The 17680-nt window shown below is 40.6% G+C and overlaps 1 protein-coding gene across 1 annotated transcript in view; it reads left to right on the top strand.

Moving 5' to 3' along the window:
* Window positions 1-17680, top strand: part of LOC146072971 (solute carrier family 23 member 1-like) — a 176821-nt gene that overhangs the window by 154537 nt on the left and 4604 nt on the right. The window contains exon 11 of the mRNA XM_083180141.1: window positions 3710-3805. Coding sequence (XP_083036267.1) covers window positions 3710-3805 — 96 coding nt within the window. The remainder of the gene's footprint in view (window positions 1-3709; window positions 3806-17680) is intronic.

The raw sequence follows: 17680 nt of genomic DNA, 5'->3' as shown, positions 1-17680 counted from the left end.
AGCACTAGATAGCACAGCGCCACTGTATTTGACTTATACAGCAGCACAGGACACCAACACTAGACAGCACAGGACACCAGCACTGGCAGCACAGTACCAAAGGACTGGACTGCAGTGGACTGCTAGGACACCACCACTGCTACCAGGTCGCCACCCCACGCCAGCTTCCCAGAGAGACATAGAGACTCAACCTCCCTCAACCCTCTCCAATACCAGAGTGAAGATGGAAGCGGTTGCGGGGGACTTACAGTATATCGAGTTTGGATCTCGTGAGAATCCGACGCAGGAATGATGAAATTCACCTCGTTCTGCAAGCCACACTAATCCCTACTTAAGATGGACAAGTGTATGGTCACTGTTTCCTGTTTTGCCTATTTGTTTACAGTATGTACTCTGTAATAGGGCACTGCGAGTCCCTTGTTGCGACATATAAATAAAGGATAACAATAATAATAATATGACCTTTGTACTAGCAAGACTTAAAGCATATTATGTTTAATATAGGTATAGACAGCCATTTTGGGGGTAATCAATTGTTAGTATATCATATGTGATCCCTGCCCCAATAGAACTGACAATCTCAATTTCTTAATATGCACATTGCCAATTTCTTTGTTATTTTTAAAACCAACTTTGATATGTCAGCTGTTACATTCATATAAATACAGATAATCATATATTAGAGTTGCCTTTTACACTCTGCTTTGTAGTATGTTCAAAGTTTACTTTTTGAACCCAGCATGGGCTCTCGCAGAAGATCTGGGGGCAATTTATCAAAATGTATTCACACTGTCCAGTAAAACAATCAATATATGATTTATGTAGCTATGCTAATAGTCCCACCCTGACTATACTCATCAAGTAACTCCTGGTGAGGTGAGTAATGCATTGACTGAAAAACTGTAACATAGCTTCATAGTTGTTCATTTCCTAAAAGCAGCAGGTTTAACCATGAGTATTACACAACACTGCACCTAATTCCGAGATTCACATTTGTTATGAGATTGTATTGAAATATGAGTTGATTCATAGTGAGCTTAATCTGACAATTTATTTTACTACTTGACTATATTTTGGTAAATAGCCTGCTATATATTTTGTTTTGTCTTTTAACACCCAGGACAACAAGAAAGCATAAGCATACAGTATATGTATAATTATTTTCTATGGTCTATCCTATCTCCAGCATCCAAGCCCACCCCAAAATACCAATGTTATTGTAACAGGACAGGGTGGAAAGGGGGGTGGAGCTGGGGTGAGCATTACAGAATAGCAGGTAGAGTAGTGCAGGTGGTATAGAGCTGGTGCAGGTGGTATAGAGCTGGTGCGAAACAGAGAGGAGCTGCTGACAGAGCGGTCAGGGCAAAACAGTGTGGGCAGAGTCCGTCCTAACTTATTTGATGCCCTAGGCAAGATTTTAGCTGGCGCCCCCCTTTTTATATAGCAAAAATGCACACCTACGGCGAGAACCGCAAAAAGTGTTTTTTTTTTTTTTCGTGAAGGAGCTCGGCCATACAACAAAACCCCCAATTCAAATTATGCAAGTAGTACAGCCCTATTATCATTATATCACACGACAGTGTCCCTTATACACATTACATCACATAGTCGTGCCCCTTATACACATTACATAACACATAGTAGTTCCCTTTATTCAGGTTATACCACACCGTATTACCACATATTTACATTATAACACATCTTATTGTCCCTTATCCATGTTACACAAAATCTTTAAAGAAGTCTCATTATACCTAAACCTGGTTAATCTATCTGGTACAAATTGCTTAATTAATATAATTTTAAACAGACCTGGAGTGTGTTAGAATAGTTTCTGTTATTGATACATTTTTCTAAGAGGGCGACCAGGTTGACATGGAGAAGCAGTGGACAAGAGAGAGTATGGTTGACAGGGGAGAAAGAATAGGGTTACCGAAGGGAGTGGGTGACCAATGTGACATGGGGTGTCAGTGGCTGGGGAGGCAAAGGGTGGAAATAGGAAGCAGAGTTCGAGAAGCAGAGAGAGGAAGCAGGACAAGCAAACCATTCAACCTCCACCATATCTGTTTAAATGAGCTAACCTGGTCAGACAGGAGAGGGAAAGAGGAGCAGTAGCGGGAGATGGGAGAGAAGGAATAGCAGGAGATGGAAGGGCACAAACATGACCATACACTCAACTTGGAGGCACGAGGAAGAAACGTCATAGCAGGAATGGGAGGTTGCACAGGAGAGGCCAAGGGCCATCCTAGGAGGGCAGAGAATGGGAAAAGAACATGGCCAGACAGACCTAAGGAAGTAAGAAGAGGGAACAGAAAGGGCAACATGAAAGAAAAAGCCATGGAGAGTGAAGTGGCAGGGGTAGCAGCATAATACACTGCAGGGAAAAGGTGGGAGAGGGAGAAACAGCAGACTAAGAAAGGGAAGAGGTGGCAGTAGCAGGGTATGACATGTTGGGGGGCTCTCCGAATCTGGATGATTTTTGGTGAAAGTACATGCAGCATTGCTCTGCTGCATACCTCACCTGGTCAATCACCACCACGGAACTCGCCCAGATTTGGAACAGCTAGTGGGCGTCTGTTCGCTGGCGGGGGGGCCCGGCGCAGCTGCATTGACGGGTGGGGGAGCATGTTCTAGAATGAGCACTTTAGGGCTAGTTCCCGGCGCGGCCGCATGTCGCGGGTGGGTTATGTGCAATTGAGTAGGAACAGAGACAATCGGCTACCGCGGCCACCACTGATCACCAATGTTAAAGGAGGCAGCAGTGCCACCCCTAGGCATAGGCCAACGCCCTAGGCAATTGCCTGGTAGGCCTATGCCTAGAGCTGGCTCTGAGTGTGGGGGTGGGAATGGGCAGAGCAGTGGGCAGACCTAGGTGAACTGGTTTATGCCTGGTCTTTTACTAAAAAGCCTGAAAAAAAACATATCATTCCTCATCATTGCCCTTTATTTTGTCCTGAACAAGTTGACACATTCACTAGTTAGTACATCTTCTACTTACAGTATGACTTGATTTAATTCAGGGATTCTCACTGACAGACCTACTATTGGCATTTTGTCTTTGTCATGTTTTAATAGTCCTTTTCCTACAGTACCTCCCTTTTTCTTAATAGTTTGCTAAAACCTTCCAGTATGTCTTTTATGTTTAGCGAGCTCCATTGTGCCATATGTGAAATCTTTGGTATTTTTATATTTTCCTCTGAACTGCATTCTCTGTGAAGTCCATGTCTGCTTTGAGTTCTGGGAGATGTGCTTTATTACATTTGTTATTGTGCAAGTGTTTTATAAAGCAAACACTATTTACCTATACTATCCATAGTTTGGTCATTTTGTGTTTGAGCAAAGCTATTGGTATTATTATGTAAATTAAATATAGCTTGAATTATGATACCCAACGTCTTCTAACATAAAAGCATAGCATATGACGGCAGTTGGTAACCACATGGCCCATCTAGTTTATGCAGAATTTTAAACTGTTTAAAACTGGATCCCATATGTAGACCATTTTATTAAATATTAGCATTTGCACAGGTAGCACTCTGTAATGCAGAAATAAAATGAATTCATAGAAATGTTATCTTGCAGTTGTCAAAATGTTTTTATAATTTGTTTCGCATGTTTAAGTAATGTTGGCAAAAATGTTCCTTAATTGTTCCTTTGATTTCTAGAAGTAATAAAATATATCTTCTTTATATGTGTTTTTTATTAACAGGTATAAATGAAGTTGATCAAACCATAACAGTACTTCTCACAACAAATATGTTTGTTGGAGGATTTTTTGGATGTCTTCTAGATAACACCATTCCAGGTACTATAAATACTGCAGATGTGTGACCCATGCAGAGATGGCCTCCTCTTGCAACACCATTTCAACATTGTCAGTACACATATGTACACAACAAGTACAGTACCTTTTATCATTATATATATTTACAGTACCATAGCTACACCAATAGGAGCCTCACAGCACAATTTCATTGACTGCTCAGAGTTCACCCTCTTCCGCTTCTCAGTGGACTACTCACAGACACAGAACACATACAACCCAACTCACCCCGTGTACTCTCCACAGAGACACCCCTCCCTCCCTTTAATATTTGAAGTGGATGGGCAGTTACTATCAGGACCCCATTGCTTGCTTTTTATTTCTCAGCATATACCCTTCCATTTAGCTCTTTATCAGGTCTCCTTAGTAATGCGGGCAGAAGGCATGGCCGCGGTCCAGGATGTCCTTGCATTTTCAGCCACACCTTCTCCAAGCATCAGTTAGGGCTCAGGAGAGGCAGAGGTGGTCAAGAGTCCACATGTGGCTGCAGCACACTTCTGATAAATAAAACCAGCCAACAGGGTTCAGCAACTAGGTGCAGCAGGAGCATTGGCCCATGAGGTGGCCTGGGCACTGTAGCAGCTCTACTTCCTACACCTATTGTAGCTACGCTATATGTGTTACATTGAATTTCAAATATAAATGACAAAGAAAATGTGCTTACCTATATATTTTCAATAATCGCGAAAGCAGCAGCGGTCACTCAACTTCCGGTCACAGGTGGGATGATGTCATGTGCTACCATGGTAGCAGAGGGGCGGGCCAAAGTTCAAGATCCATTGGTGATATAATATTTAAAATCCACTGAGTCTCAAAACACAATAGTAATTTGACTTGGTCATATCCTTCCAACAATGGTAGAACACAGGCTACTATTTTGTATTTTATTGTGGCTATAGAATGTCTAGGATCTTGGAAATGTCTAGCCACAGGCTGGTCTACCTCCTTGCCTTTGGTAGATAGCCTATGGCTGACCTATGCTGTGTTCTTGCCAAGTATGCAAGTCCGCAAGGACACTTAAGGACATAGATTACATACTTGCTCACCCAACCATGCAAATATCTGATAGGGAACTTTCTGTGTTGTTTCCATGTTTTTGTCTAACCCCTGTATCTGTGAGCAGAGCTACTGTAGGTATTCTAAACATATTATAATAATATAATAATAATAATGATATTTATATAGCACTTTTCTCCCAATAGGACTCAAAGTGCTTCACACATTGTCTTTACAGCTCGAAATACAAAACAAGCTTAACAGTAGATGTCAGTGAAATGCTTGAGTAAATAAGTATGTCTTTAGTCTATTTTTAAAGGATTCTATAGTGGGCGCTTCTCGCACTGTGCGAGGGAGAGAGTTCCACAGAGTTGGAGCAGCAAAGTTGAAAGCTCGACCCCCAGATGAATTCAGGGAGATTCTGAGTACTGTTAGTAGTCCTTCTTCAGTGGATCGTAGTAATCGAGTAGGACAGTAAGGGATCAGCAGCTGCTGCAGGTACCTTGGGCCCTGGTCATGTAGGGCCTTGAAAGTGAGTAAGCCAATCTTGAAAACGATTCGCCATTTTACAGGTAGCCAGTGAAGGGCGTAGAGAATGGGAGTTATGTGGCAGAAGCGGGGCTGGTTAGTTAATAGTCTGGCGGCTGCATTTTGTACCAGCTGCAAGCGGTGCAATTCTTTTGCTGGAAGACCCAGGTAGAGAGCATTGCAGTAGTCTAGTCGTGATGATATAAATGCATGTATGACTTTAGGAAGGTGAAAGAATGAGGATTTGATTGTGGCTGACACCTGATGTTTAAGTGTCAGGCCATTAACCAGGACAACACCAAGATTCCGCACATGATCAGAGTTTTTTAGTGCTGTATATTCTAATATTCTAAATTTAGTGTTCTTCTCTTTAAGAAAAAAAAATATAATATTGTAGAAATGTTATTTGACTTATATGTTTCATTTTTATTGTGTTACATCCATTATTACAATCTGACTTTTAAATGGGGATCATTCATTTTTACCATAACACCAGTTTGCATGCATGGCCAGTCCGATGTGTGACATGGTAATATTTGTTACTTACTGAAGTGAAAGACATGCAGGTGTGCAACACTTTACTGCTTCAGAAAGGTGTGTGTTATTTGTCATTTTAGTGCATTTGTACTGTAGGTGCATTGAGATCTGCTAATGAAAAATAATATACTGCACTTATTTTTGCTGGATTACAAGTCTAATTACAATAAAATATGGTTTCTAGATTGAAAAATAATTAGTATTTCTATTCAGGCACCAAGTAGGGCTGGGTTTTCTTAGCAGCTGTTTATTATCAGGAACAGTCACTGTCCAAAATTCACAGGAAGACACAACACAATAGAAACAGTGCTAATAAGGAAAGGATGAGTGATCTCTGATACCAGATGGAATGGATTTTTAACGTCTGTATTTATTGTGCATCCCAGTATGACCTTTGAACTTTGATAAAGCTCTGGGGTACACAGTGGAGGATACGGTAGCTAGGTCAACACACTATGAAGGTCGACATAAATGAGTTCGACCGCTAAAGGTCGACAGGGCTTAGGTCGACACATAAAATAGGTTGGGTTGGAAGGTTAACACAAGCATTAGGTCAACAATAAGAAGATTGACAGTCAAAAGGTTGACACAAGTTTTTCACTCTTTTTTGAGCCAACTTGTGCCGACATTTAGTACTTCATACCCTACCATCCACTAGGGTGCGGAGGGAGAATATAATAGTGTGCCGAGTCCAAAGCATGGTGAGAGCAGTGAGGGGACATGGTACACTGATATGGTATCATGTCAACTTGTATCATATCATGGGAGGTACAGGTGTGACGTATCATGTCAACTTGCTTCAACATTCGGGACACATTTTTAAAAAAAACCTCATGTTGATCTTTTGGTTGTCGACCTTCCCTTTGTTCACCTAGTGCTTGTGTTGTTGACCTTACAACCCTGTCAAACTTATACATGTTGAGCTATTTAATGGCCCTGTCGACCTTTAGTGGTAGACCTACTGTAGATGGACCTTCATAGTGTCAACCCTATGACCCATACTCCACAGCGCAATGCGTCAGCTGCCTGCATACCCCTTAATCCTCTGATGTACTGGGATTCACAGTGTATCCTTTGCAATTAGAAGCAGATTTCTTAAATTCCACCAAGTCAAGTTGATTTGTTTGCCAGCCTGAGAAGCTCCAACCTGACTACCGAGACTCCAAGGGACCATAATATCCATGCATGAAAATTCCCCTAATTGTTGGTCCCTATTCATCGAGCTTTTGGCAACTGCATTTGCTGGATATTGCTTACTTCTAAGGGGGAATTGCCTTTACTATTGGAAGCTTCCTGTAGGAACAGGAATAGAGACTGTTATCCCACATACATATATTAATTGACGAAAGGCACATGTGCTATGAAATAGTTTTATATGCTGTATTTTATATCAAAACATTAACATCAATTATTTATGAATCTTGTGTGTTTTTGTACTATGAATATCAAATACAGATGTTAGAAATCCATTCAATGTGGATATCAATAATCCTTTCCTCACTAGTTCTATTGTATTGTGCATTTCTAAATCCACCCAGCTACCGCATTAGGACCAACTCCTATAATCCATTAAACTATTTAAAAAAAAATCTGTTTCTAAAAACTTCTTAGTTTAACCTTAGTTGATGAATGTAGTGTGACATGACCTGTTTCATATGGGTTGGGTTATGAATTTAAATGTTTCAATTATATTGGTTAATATGTACTGCTGCAGCTGTGAGTGTGTATGCAATGACTGCGTGAAAATATGCAAATCACTTGGGATTGTAATAAGCCACACACCGGTTTTGTGGATACATGCTATAACCCTTTTTCAACTTGTCCACCTTCAAATTCCTCTCATTTACTGCCCCCTGTCACGGATGTGGTATAGGGTTCCGACAGTGGGGATCCCAACAGTCATTAGCCCGACATCTGGATCCCTACTGGCTGAACTCAGACAGCATGGCGAGCGCAACAAAGCCCCTCGCTACACTCACCACCTATTGTATTATCCCTCTATGGGGGTTGTGGACCCCCACGATGGAGAATAGTCAGAGGCCATCGGGAACCCGTCTGTCTGTGTTTTAACAGTCGGGATCCCGACGTTGGGTAAATGACTGTCAGGATCCCGACTGTCGGGACCCTGTCCAGCACCCACTGTCACTCTTTCTAAATTTGTTGTCAAATTTGTTTCCTGGCACACTCTCTTCCTTAGTTATGACATTCCCTATTGATATCCCCACAAAATCCTCTGCCTCTAAACTCCATAAACTCACATCTTCACTTGGTCTCTCCCAATGGACCTCATTCTGACATGTGAATGGGAGTTCACTTGATCTAGTCTTCACTCACCGAAAGTGATATTTCTTAATTTCTTCAACTCTCTGTTTCCTCCTCTGTGACCACCACCTGCTCTCTTTTAACTTCTCTCTCTACCTCTCCATCTCTACCTCCTAAGGCTGCCATCAATTAAGTGTACATTTTAGGTTATTGATGCCACCTCCCTACCCTCCAACTGTTCAACTCTCACCTATACTCTCTCTCTTACACTGAACAAGCCACTTCCCTATGCAAATAATCCCTTAACTCTGATCTCATTCTGTCACTCCACCGACCACTATTCGCCCTTGCAGATCAACACCTCACCCCTGGAACACCAAATGCACCAGGTATTTTTAAAAATGCTGACATAATGCTGAGAAACAGTGGAGGAAATCACGCTCTAAGGCAAACTTCCTTCACTTCAAGCTTATGCTCTCATCCTTCATTGCGGCCATTTCCCTTGCATAACAGTCATTCATCAAGAACCTCATCTCCTCCCAGTCAAAAAACCCCAGACTCCTCTTTGCCACAGTCACTGATATTACAACCTAGAAACATAGAAACATAGAATTTTACAGCAGATAAGAACCATTTGGCCCATCTAGTCTGCCGCTTTTTTATCCTTCAGGTCATCTCAACCCTTTTTGATCCTTATTTCTTTGTAAGGATATTCATATGCCCATCCCAAGCATGTTTAAATTGTTCTACTCTCTTAGCCTCTACCACTTCTGATGGAAGGCTATTCCACTTATCCACTACCCGTTCTGTGAAGTAATGTTTTCTAACATTTCCCCTGAACCTAACTCCCTCCAGTTTCAGTGCATGTCCTAGTGTTCTATTACTTATTTTCCTTTGAAGAAAATGTCCCTCCTGTACTACGTTAAAGCCCTTGATATATTTGAAGATTTCTATCATGTCCCCCCTTTCCATTTTCTGCTCCAAACTATACATACAAGATCTTTAAGTCTTTCCAGGTAAGTTTTGTGATGTAGGCCATGCACCATTTTAGTTGCCCTTCTTTGTACAGTCTCTAATGTATTTATATCCTTCTGAAGATATGGTATCCAGAACTGAACACAGTATTCCAGATGAGGCCATACCAATGACCTATAAAGTGGCATTATTTCTTCTTTTTTTCTGCTACTGATTCCTCTCCCTAAGCAAACAAGCATCTGACTAGCCTTCCTCATTGCTTTGCTAAATTGCTTTCCTGCCTTTAAGTCACTTGAAATAGTGACTCCTAGATCTCTTTCCTCCTTAGTAGTTTCTATTATAGTACCATTGACACTATATTGAGCCTTTGGGTTTTTGAGTCCCAAGTGCATAATTTTGCATTTTTTTTTAGCATTAAACTGTAGTTGCCATGCTCTTGACCAATTCTCAAGTTTACCTATATCATCAGTCATTTGATTTACCCCTCCTGGTGTGTCTACTCTGTTGCATATATTTGTGTCATCTGCAAAAAGGCATACTTTCCCTTCAGTACCATTTGCAATGTCACTAACAAAGATATTAAAGAGCACTGGTCCAAGTACAGATCCCTGGGGTACTTCACTGGTAACATGTCCCACCATAGAATGCACTCCATTTACTACAACTGTCTGTTTCCTATCCTGCAACCATGTTCTTATGCATTTAATTGTTTTATAATCCAATCCCACACTTTCAAGTTTATTTAGCAGTCTGCAATGTGGGACAGTGTCAACTGCCTTACTAAAGACTAGATATGCCACATCTATGCCCCCCCTTCATCTAGTATTTTGGTCATGTTGTTAAAAAAAGTCAATAAGATTTCTTTGTCATGATCTCCCTGCAGTAAAACCATGCTGTTTTGGATACTGTAAGATTTTTCATTTAAGATATTCCACTATTCTTTCTTTTAATAGTGTTTCCATTAATTTCCCTACTATTGATGTAAGGCTCACTGGTCTGTAGTTACTTGCTTCTTCTTTGCTTCCGCTTTTGTGCAGTGGAACTACATTTTCTCTTTTCCAGTCCTCTGGAACTGCACCTGTATCTAATGACTGGTTGAATAAATCTGGTAATGGCGCTACCAGCACAACTTTTAGTTCTTTTAGTATCCTTGGATGCATTCCGTCTGGCCCCATTGATTTATCCACTTACAGTCTTGAAAGTTCTGTTAGGACTTTCTCCTTAGTAAATGTACTTCCATCTACTTTATTTTTATGAATGTATTGCAACTTAACTGTGGTCCCTTCCCTTCTCCTTCTGTAGTGAATACGGAGCAAAAGTAATTATTTAGATGATCTGCAATTGCCTTGTCTCCCTCCACCAAATTCTCAGTGTCTGTCCGAAGTCTTATTATTCCTCCATTTCATACTGTATATCAGAGATACTGTATATCATCTGATACTGTATATCAGAGTTGTGAGAAAATGTATTTCTGTAACCAAGAATTGATATGTGTCCATATATGTAATTTATGTAATTTGCTTTTTGTCCTTAATTTGGTAATTCCCAGGGGAGCTCAATATACTGTATCGAGGTTATAAAAAAAATATTCCTACCCAACATTTGATATGTGTTTATATCCATGGTGTCTCTCTTAGGTCTATTTATCTGTTATTTGGATTGTGCAGTGTTTTGAAAGTCATCCCTCCTTTTACTATAATCTGAGAAATAAAAGATACATTTTAAATTAAGAGCGCCCCCCCCCCCCAAAAAAAAAGTTACAGTAGTTTCCTCTTCTTAAAAGCTTTCTTAAAATCAACATATCCAAGACTGAGCTGATCATCTGCCCACCCTACCGCACTACCTCATCTCCCACAATTTCTTTATCGATTGATGGCACTACTATTACCTCTAGTGTGCTGTCTTGGAGTAATCTTTTTTGACTATTTTCTCTCTAACCACACATTCAGCATCTCTAACAAACCTGCCATATTTCCAGGATCAGATCCTTCCTCAGCCAGGATACTACTAAGACCTGTATCCACTCGCTGTTTATCTCAAGACTGGAATACTGTAATCTTCTTCTATGTGGCATCCCTGACAAATATCTCTCTCCACTCCAATGTATCCTAAATGCTGCAGCTAGGGTGATCTTCCTCACCAATTGTACTACATACACTTCCCCCTCTTACAAGCCCTACACTGGCTCCACTTCCTTTTCAAATCAATTTCAAGCTTCGAACACTCTCTTACAAAGCCCTTAGCCACTCCTGACATCTGATCTTATCTCCCTTTACACTCCCACATGTTCTCTTCACTCCGCTAATGCACTTCACCTCTCCTGCCAACTGGATACTTCATCCTACTCCTGCCTCCAAGATTTTTCATGGGCTGCTCCCTATCTCGGGTATTTTATAACTCTCCCTATCAGACTCTCCACCTCTTTCAAAAAAAACTTTAAATGGGTTCTCAAGACCCACTTCTTTACCAATCCCAGCCAACTCTCATCCTAACCCACTGTTACATGCTCACTTCTGTCCCTTTTGTATCACCCATCTATCTGCCCCGCCCCTTTAGAATGTAAGCTTTCACGAGCAAGGTCCTCTTCTCTTATGTGTTCTCTCTTTTACATAAACCATCTCCATACTTCCTTCAATGGCATCCAACTGCTAATGCAGAAATGTTTACATCACCGGTACTTCTTCTATAATATATTGAACTGTAAGTCACAATTTTCTTGTTTTGTTTACTTGTTTATGAATTCTGTAATTGGGCGCTGCGGATCCCTTGTGGCACCATATAAAGAAATATTAATAATAATGATACAAAGTCATGCTATCACTCACAAATCAGTCACTTATATGCCATTTGAGTAGCCGTATAATTGCTTAGAATTGCGATTAAGGTGAGTGGGGGCCCCCGGGACAACTACATTGTGGGAGGCCCCCTCCAATAAAATGATCCCTTGCCTTGTACACAGTGTGCACTTGTAATGCATTTATATTGATAAAAGTCATTAAGCAAAATCAGAAATTAAATATCCTGTCCAAAGTCCAAATCCTGTCTGATGCAGCCAATAAGAAAGCAATTATTGTGGCTTGACAGAAAACATCAACCATTCTAATTAAGCAGATACTTATTTACAGTATTTCATCATATTGTCTTATAACTTTAAGGATAAACTAAAGGAGTTCTCAGAATTCAGGGGTAGATTTACGAACTGACAATCAGGGGAATATGCACTATCCCCGTGCCTTATGGCAGGGTATAGCGCTTCCCTTGATCTATGACACCTGCTGAGAGGGTGTCTTACATGCAGCGGTGTGGGGCAGGAGGCACAGCTACAATATTTTGTATTGCGCGGCTGCCTCCTGCCTTAATTATGAATGGTCAGCATCACTGACCATTCCGCCGCCTGCAGCTATCGACTTCGACAGCTGCAGGCGGCGATGCCCTATGCTTACAGCAGGGACAGCGCTGTAACTGCTGCTGGCTCTGAGCAGGGGGGGGTGGAGTATTAACTGATGCGCTGTCTCCAGGAGGGGACATCGCAGGAGGGGGGAGATAATGCTCCCCCGCTTCAGGCGGCAAGATGTTGATATATCTTGTCGGTGTCCCCTCCTGCTTCGCCTCGCTAATGAGGCGAATCAGGGACTGTTAAGCGGTGCGTTTAGTGCCACTATAATAAATCTACCCCTCAGTACTGCATTTACAGTATATCTGGCCAAGTTTAATTAGGGATGGAGAGGAGGCATTCATATGGACAGTAGGGAAAGAAACTGATGTAACACTGAGATACCAGTAACGGGTTCCATTGCAAAGCTATAATGGGTCAGCCCTCTCATGCAAATCGTCACATGCACATAAATAATTTTAGAGATCGAGGACAAAGAACAGAGATGCATTCTTGTTTTATTTATTTTGTTAATATGCATTAGTACAATAGAGTGATGTTGATAATTTTGATATTCATAGTTGGCTGTATAAGACAATCTTGACAGTTAATAATCAAATAAGCTGATAATGCCCCCAAAGGGCATTATCAGCCCACAGCATGATAACTGTAAAATTTGTGTCTTAGTAGCAGAGTCAAAGTAGTCTCTCTCAAAAATATTAGTGAACAATAATGTTAAAATTAAGAATGACCACAATGTCTTTGTATAAGGAATAATGGGGATCACAGGCCTTATGGGCCCAAGCAGGGGACTACTTTAAAAAAAGTGGATAGCAACTGTCTCTTGCTATTTTGGAATTTTAAAAAGTATGCAATTTCTATGCTAAGCTTGAGGGAGGTGCATGAGTACAATTAATCATCAGTATATTTATGCAAGTGCAATATTTATCATTAAATGTTCATTCATCTTGCCTGATGATATTATGCAACATTTCTCCCCTTTTATTTTACATATGACTTGCACATTTGGGATCATCTGTCTTTTGTGCCAGATAAGTGATCAACATTATATGGTCTAAAGCTAGTAAAAATATATAAACCTAACTTCTTTGAAGTGTGGATTTTCTTTTACCTATAAACAAAGTTCCAAGCCAGGTTGAATATGGGATTTTCCCCGTTTACACTGCGGTGCCGACCCACAGTGTAAAGTGTCAGGACCGCTGATCACCCTGCCAGGACCACTGTTTGTCATGATGGGGGCAAGTCCAGCACCAAGGTAAACTGCTGGGCTGCCCTCAATCTCCGTGCACCCCACTAGCCCCTGTCTGTGAGGTGAATGGATGCCGCACACAGGCAACCATTCACCTCCTCAGAAAAAAAAAAACAAATAGCAGCGCTTAAATGATAAAAATGGGTGAATCAATAAATGTAATATTTTAATGAACAATTACTAGGCCCAATGACATACAAAAAATAAATTAAATTAAAAACAGCATATTCCAGATTGTATTGGATTATAAATTGCCCACAATGGGGTTGGAATGTAACCAGCAGTGGTCCCAAATGGTGATGGAGTCCACACAGCGTTTTATCCTGAGATGTTGTATGGAGGAGTCCCTTTTAGATGGTTTTGTTGGCACTACAACCTCTCAACAATTTGTATCCAATTAAGCCAGGTGTAATTTAGCCATTCACCTCCTCTCTGCCTCCTTTTACACCACCATTGACCCGCATCCACAAGGGAAAACCCCAGGTTTTTGTGGCGGTGTAAAAGGGGTATTAATTAGTACTTTATTTTGAATTAACCATCTGTGCTGAAGCCTGGAAATCTTTAAAACCTGCACTGTTGGTGTGCCTTGAGGACCGCGGTTGGGAATACCTGTCATACAGTAATATACTGTACTATTGTGTACTTGTACAGTCGGAATTCTGACACATATATGTCTGACATCGGAATCCTGACTGCCGACAGGGGAGTGAGCACAATGAAGCCCCTTGCAGGCTTGCTGCGCTCGCCACGCTCCCCACTTTATCTCTCTGCAATGTTTGCCACATCTCCCCTGAGTGTTTTAATGAGATACTGCACATTCATTTTGGTTGCATTTTAAATAATTAAAATCACCAAATTTATCATATGAAAATAGTATAAATTCTAAATATGATAATACTGTACATCTCCAAAAACCTTGCAAATGTAAATTAGAATGATTTGGTTAAAAACTAAAAGTTTATTCAAAAGATAATAAACACAAATCTACTATCATCTGTGAATAAATGTAATTCCCTGATAACACAAAATAATTAAATGATTTTATGAGGTTATGAGGTTTTACATATTGTGCCACTTTTTTATTTTGTTACTCCTAGTTCAAAAGTTGGATACAGCTTATTTAAAGCACATCCAATGTAATTATCTTGTAGCAGCCTCATCCTTTTCGCTGATTATTATTATTATTAATGGTAACAGTTTCTTATGCAGAGGAGCAAGTTCTATTGAGCTTTACAATTGGAAATAGGGATAAAACAAATGTTAATTACAGACAGTCAAAATGGTAGGAGGGCTGATGAAACCACCGGATGGGGTCCCGACAGTCGGGATCCCGACAGTCATTTAACCAACGTCAGGATCCCCACAGTCAAAACCCCGACACACGGGGGCCCGACGGCCACCGGCTATTCTCCTTTGTGGGGGTCCATGACCCCCATAGAGGGAGAATAGAATAGGTGGGGAGCGTAGCGAGCCACCGTGCCTGCAAGGATATTGGTTGCGCTTACCATGCTGTCTGGGTCCGGCCAGTCAGGATCCCGACGTCGGGATAATGACTGTCAAGATCCTGACTGTCGGAACCCTATACCACACCCGAAACCACCGAGCTTGTGTTCTTTGATTCAGTTTCACATACTGTATTTCCCTTTATGATAAACTGCCTGATATATGCTTTGAAAAATCCTATTGATATTTGTTTTCTACTATTAGTTTTAATAGACTTATGCTTTTAGAGTTGAAGAGTGTATACTAACCTCAGAGATCAGAGTAAACCAATTCTTCTAAAGAAGGTGATGCTAGTGTTTCAGTAGGATTTAATGCATTATTATGTCTATCTAATGTATTAAATCCTACTGTTCTTGGTGTATCAGGAGTATTTAATACGTTATTTAATCTATGAAATGGCAGCTTTAGAGAAACTTTCTGTTATATGACAATAGTATTAACTAGTGCATTTTGTGGTATTAAAAAAAGTGCTTTCGCTTTTAAAGAGGCCATGGAAGAGTTTTACAATACCGCGAGTGTTAATGTTATGTAGTTAATATGCCAACAGTCGGTATCCCGACGGTCACAATCCCAACGTGGAAATCCCAATTGCTGACATTACCGCCAGTCGGAATCCTGAAGCACAGAGTCTATTCTTCCCTGTGAAGGTCCACAACCCTTGTAAAAGGGAAATATAACTTTGTGGTGTGCGCATCAAGCCACCGAGTCCGCAAGGGGCCTCTTTGTGCCCCCCAGCTCCAGTGAGCATTCCGGCTGCTGGGAAATGGATGTCGGGATTGTGACCTCCGGGATCCCAGCTGGCGGCAAATCATACTGAACACGTGTTACCACTCCATGCACCTTGTATTAGGCGTATGTTAGTATACAGTACCTACACATGTGTCCACTTACAGTTACTCTTTAACTGCTTCAAAACACTAATCCAAAATACTTCGTAATCTATAAGCAAATTAAAACAAAGTGTAAAAGATGCACAATGAAGGAAAAGACAGATGGATGTGTACTAAGCTTTGAATAGTGCTCAATTGCAAAAAGATAACGTAACAGCCAACCAGCTCCTAATTATAATAATAGTTACAGCCTGTGTTTGAAAAATGACATCTAGGAGCCGATTGGTAGTTTATATTTTTTACTTTGTCATAAAGGCTAATGTGTCCCTCAATCTGTAAATGTATAGCCCAATACAGTATTTGTGATCTTAGATTTACAATTGAGAAGAAAGTAGCAGAGTGAAGGAAAAAGTGGCACAGCTGAGGAAGCAGTATGCAGTAACGGACTCGCGCCAGTCGTTCTATACCATATGGAAACAAGTGTATGAAGACAAAACTGTAACTCTATTTTCTATGCCTCATATTTCTTTGCATTACCATTTCCTTGCGTAGCTCTGAGAGCAACAAATGTCATCTGTTTTACATTATAAAGCATCTGTGTTGTTAATGTCTTCCTGGGAAATCATTAATAGTTTGTCGCAATTCACTAAAAGTCAATTTAATAGAGTCTGAATTAGGCATTACTAGGGGAAAGTCTCAAGCTTTAGGATCAGAGAGCATCTGACATTCTACAAAACCATCTGGGCAGATGGAGAAGGTATAGGTTCTGTCAGAGCTGACTTTTACTCTGTGGGTCATTTTATTATGGAAATAATACTGATACAGGGAAACACTAGATATACAACTAGGAAGATTAGAGATATACAAAATAGCCACTTAATATTAGAGATGTGCGGGCTCGTATTTCCCAAAATGTCATTGCCTGGTGCCGGATTCTCTCAAGATCCGGGTCGTTATATAAATAGCGAGCATCCGGCGCCATTTGTCACTCGTGATTTGAGCTTGTTAGAGAGAGTAGGGATAGTCTGTGTGCAGAGCTTTGTTAGGTTAGGTAGGTTAGGGAGCTGGGGTTTTGTTGCTGCTGGGGTGACTGCAAGTGCCTACTAGTGCCACTGTCCTGCTAGTGCCACTGCCCACTAGTGACATGTACTGGTGCATCTACTGCCGTATAAATAAAATAATATCTCTCTGCCGGTGCATAATAAATTTTTCTGCCATATAAAAATAATATCTCTCTGCTGGTGCATAATTATACTGCCGTATATATAATATCTCTCTGCTGGTGCATAATTATACTGCCGTATAAAAATAATATCTCTCTGCTGGTGCATAATTAATTATACTACTGTATATATAATATCTCGCTTCTGGTGCATAATTATACTGCCATATAAAAATATCTCTCTGCTGGTGCATAATTATTGTACTGCCATATAAAAATAATATCTCTTTGCTGGTGCATAATTAATTGTACTACAGTATATATAATATCTCTCTGCTGGCGCATAATTAAACTGCTGTATATATAATATCTCTCTGCTGGTGCACAATTATACTGCCGTATAAAAATAATATATCTCTGC

This window comes from Crinia signifera, chromosome 4, assembly GCF_055691185.1.
Source record: "Crinia signifera chromosome 4, ASM5569118v1, whole genome shotgun sequence".
Taxonomy (NCBI): domain Eukaryota; kingdom Metazoa; phylum Chordata; class Amphibia; order Anura; family Myobatrachidae; genus Crinia; species Crinia signifera.
This window is presented reverse-complemented; position numbering and strand designations above follow the sequence as displayed.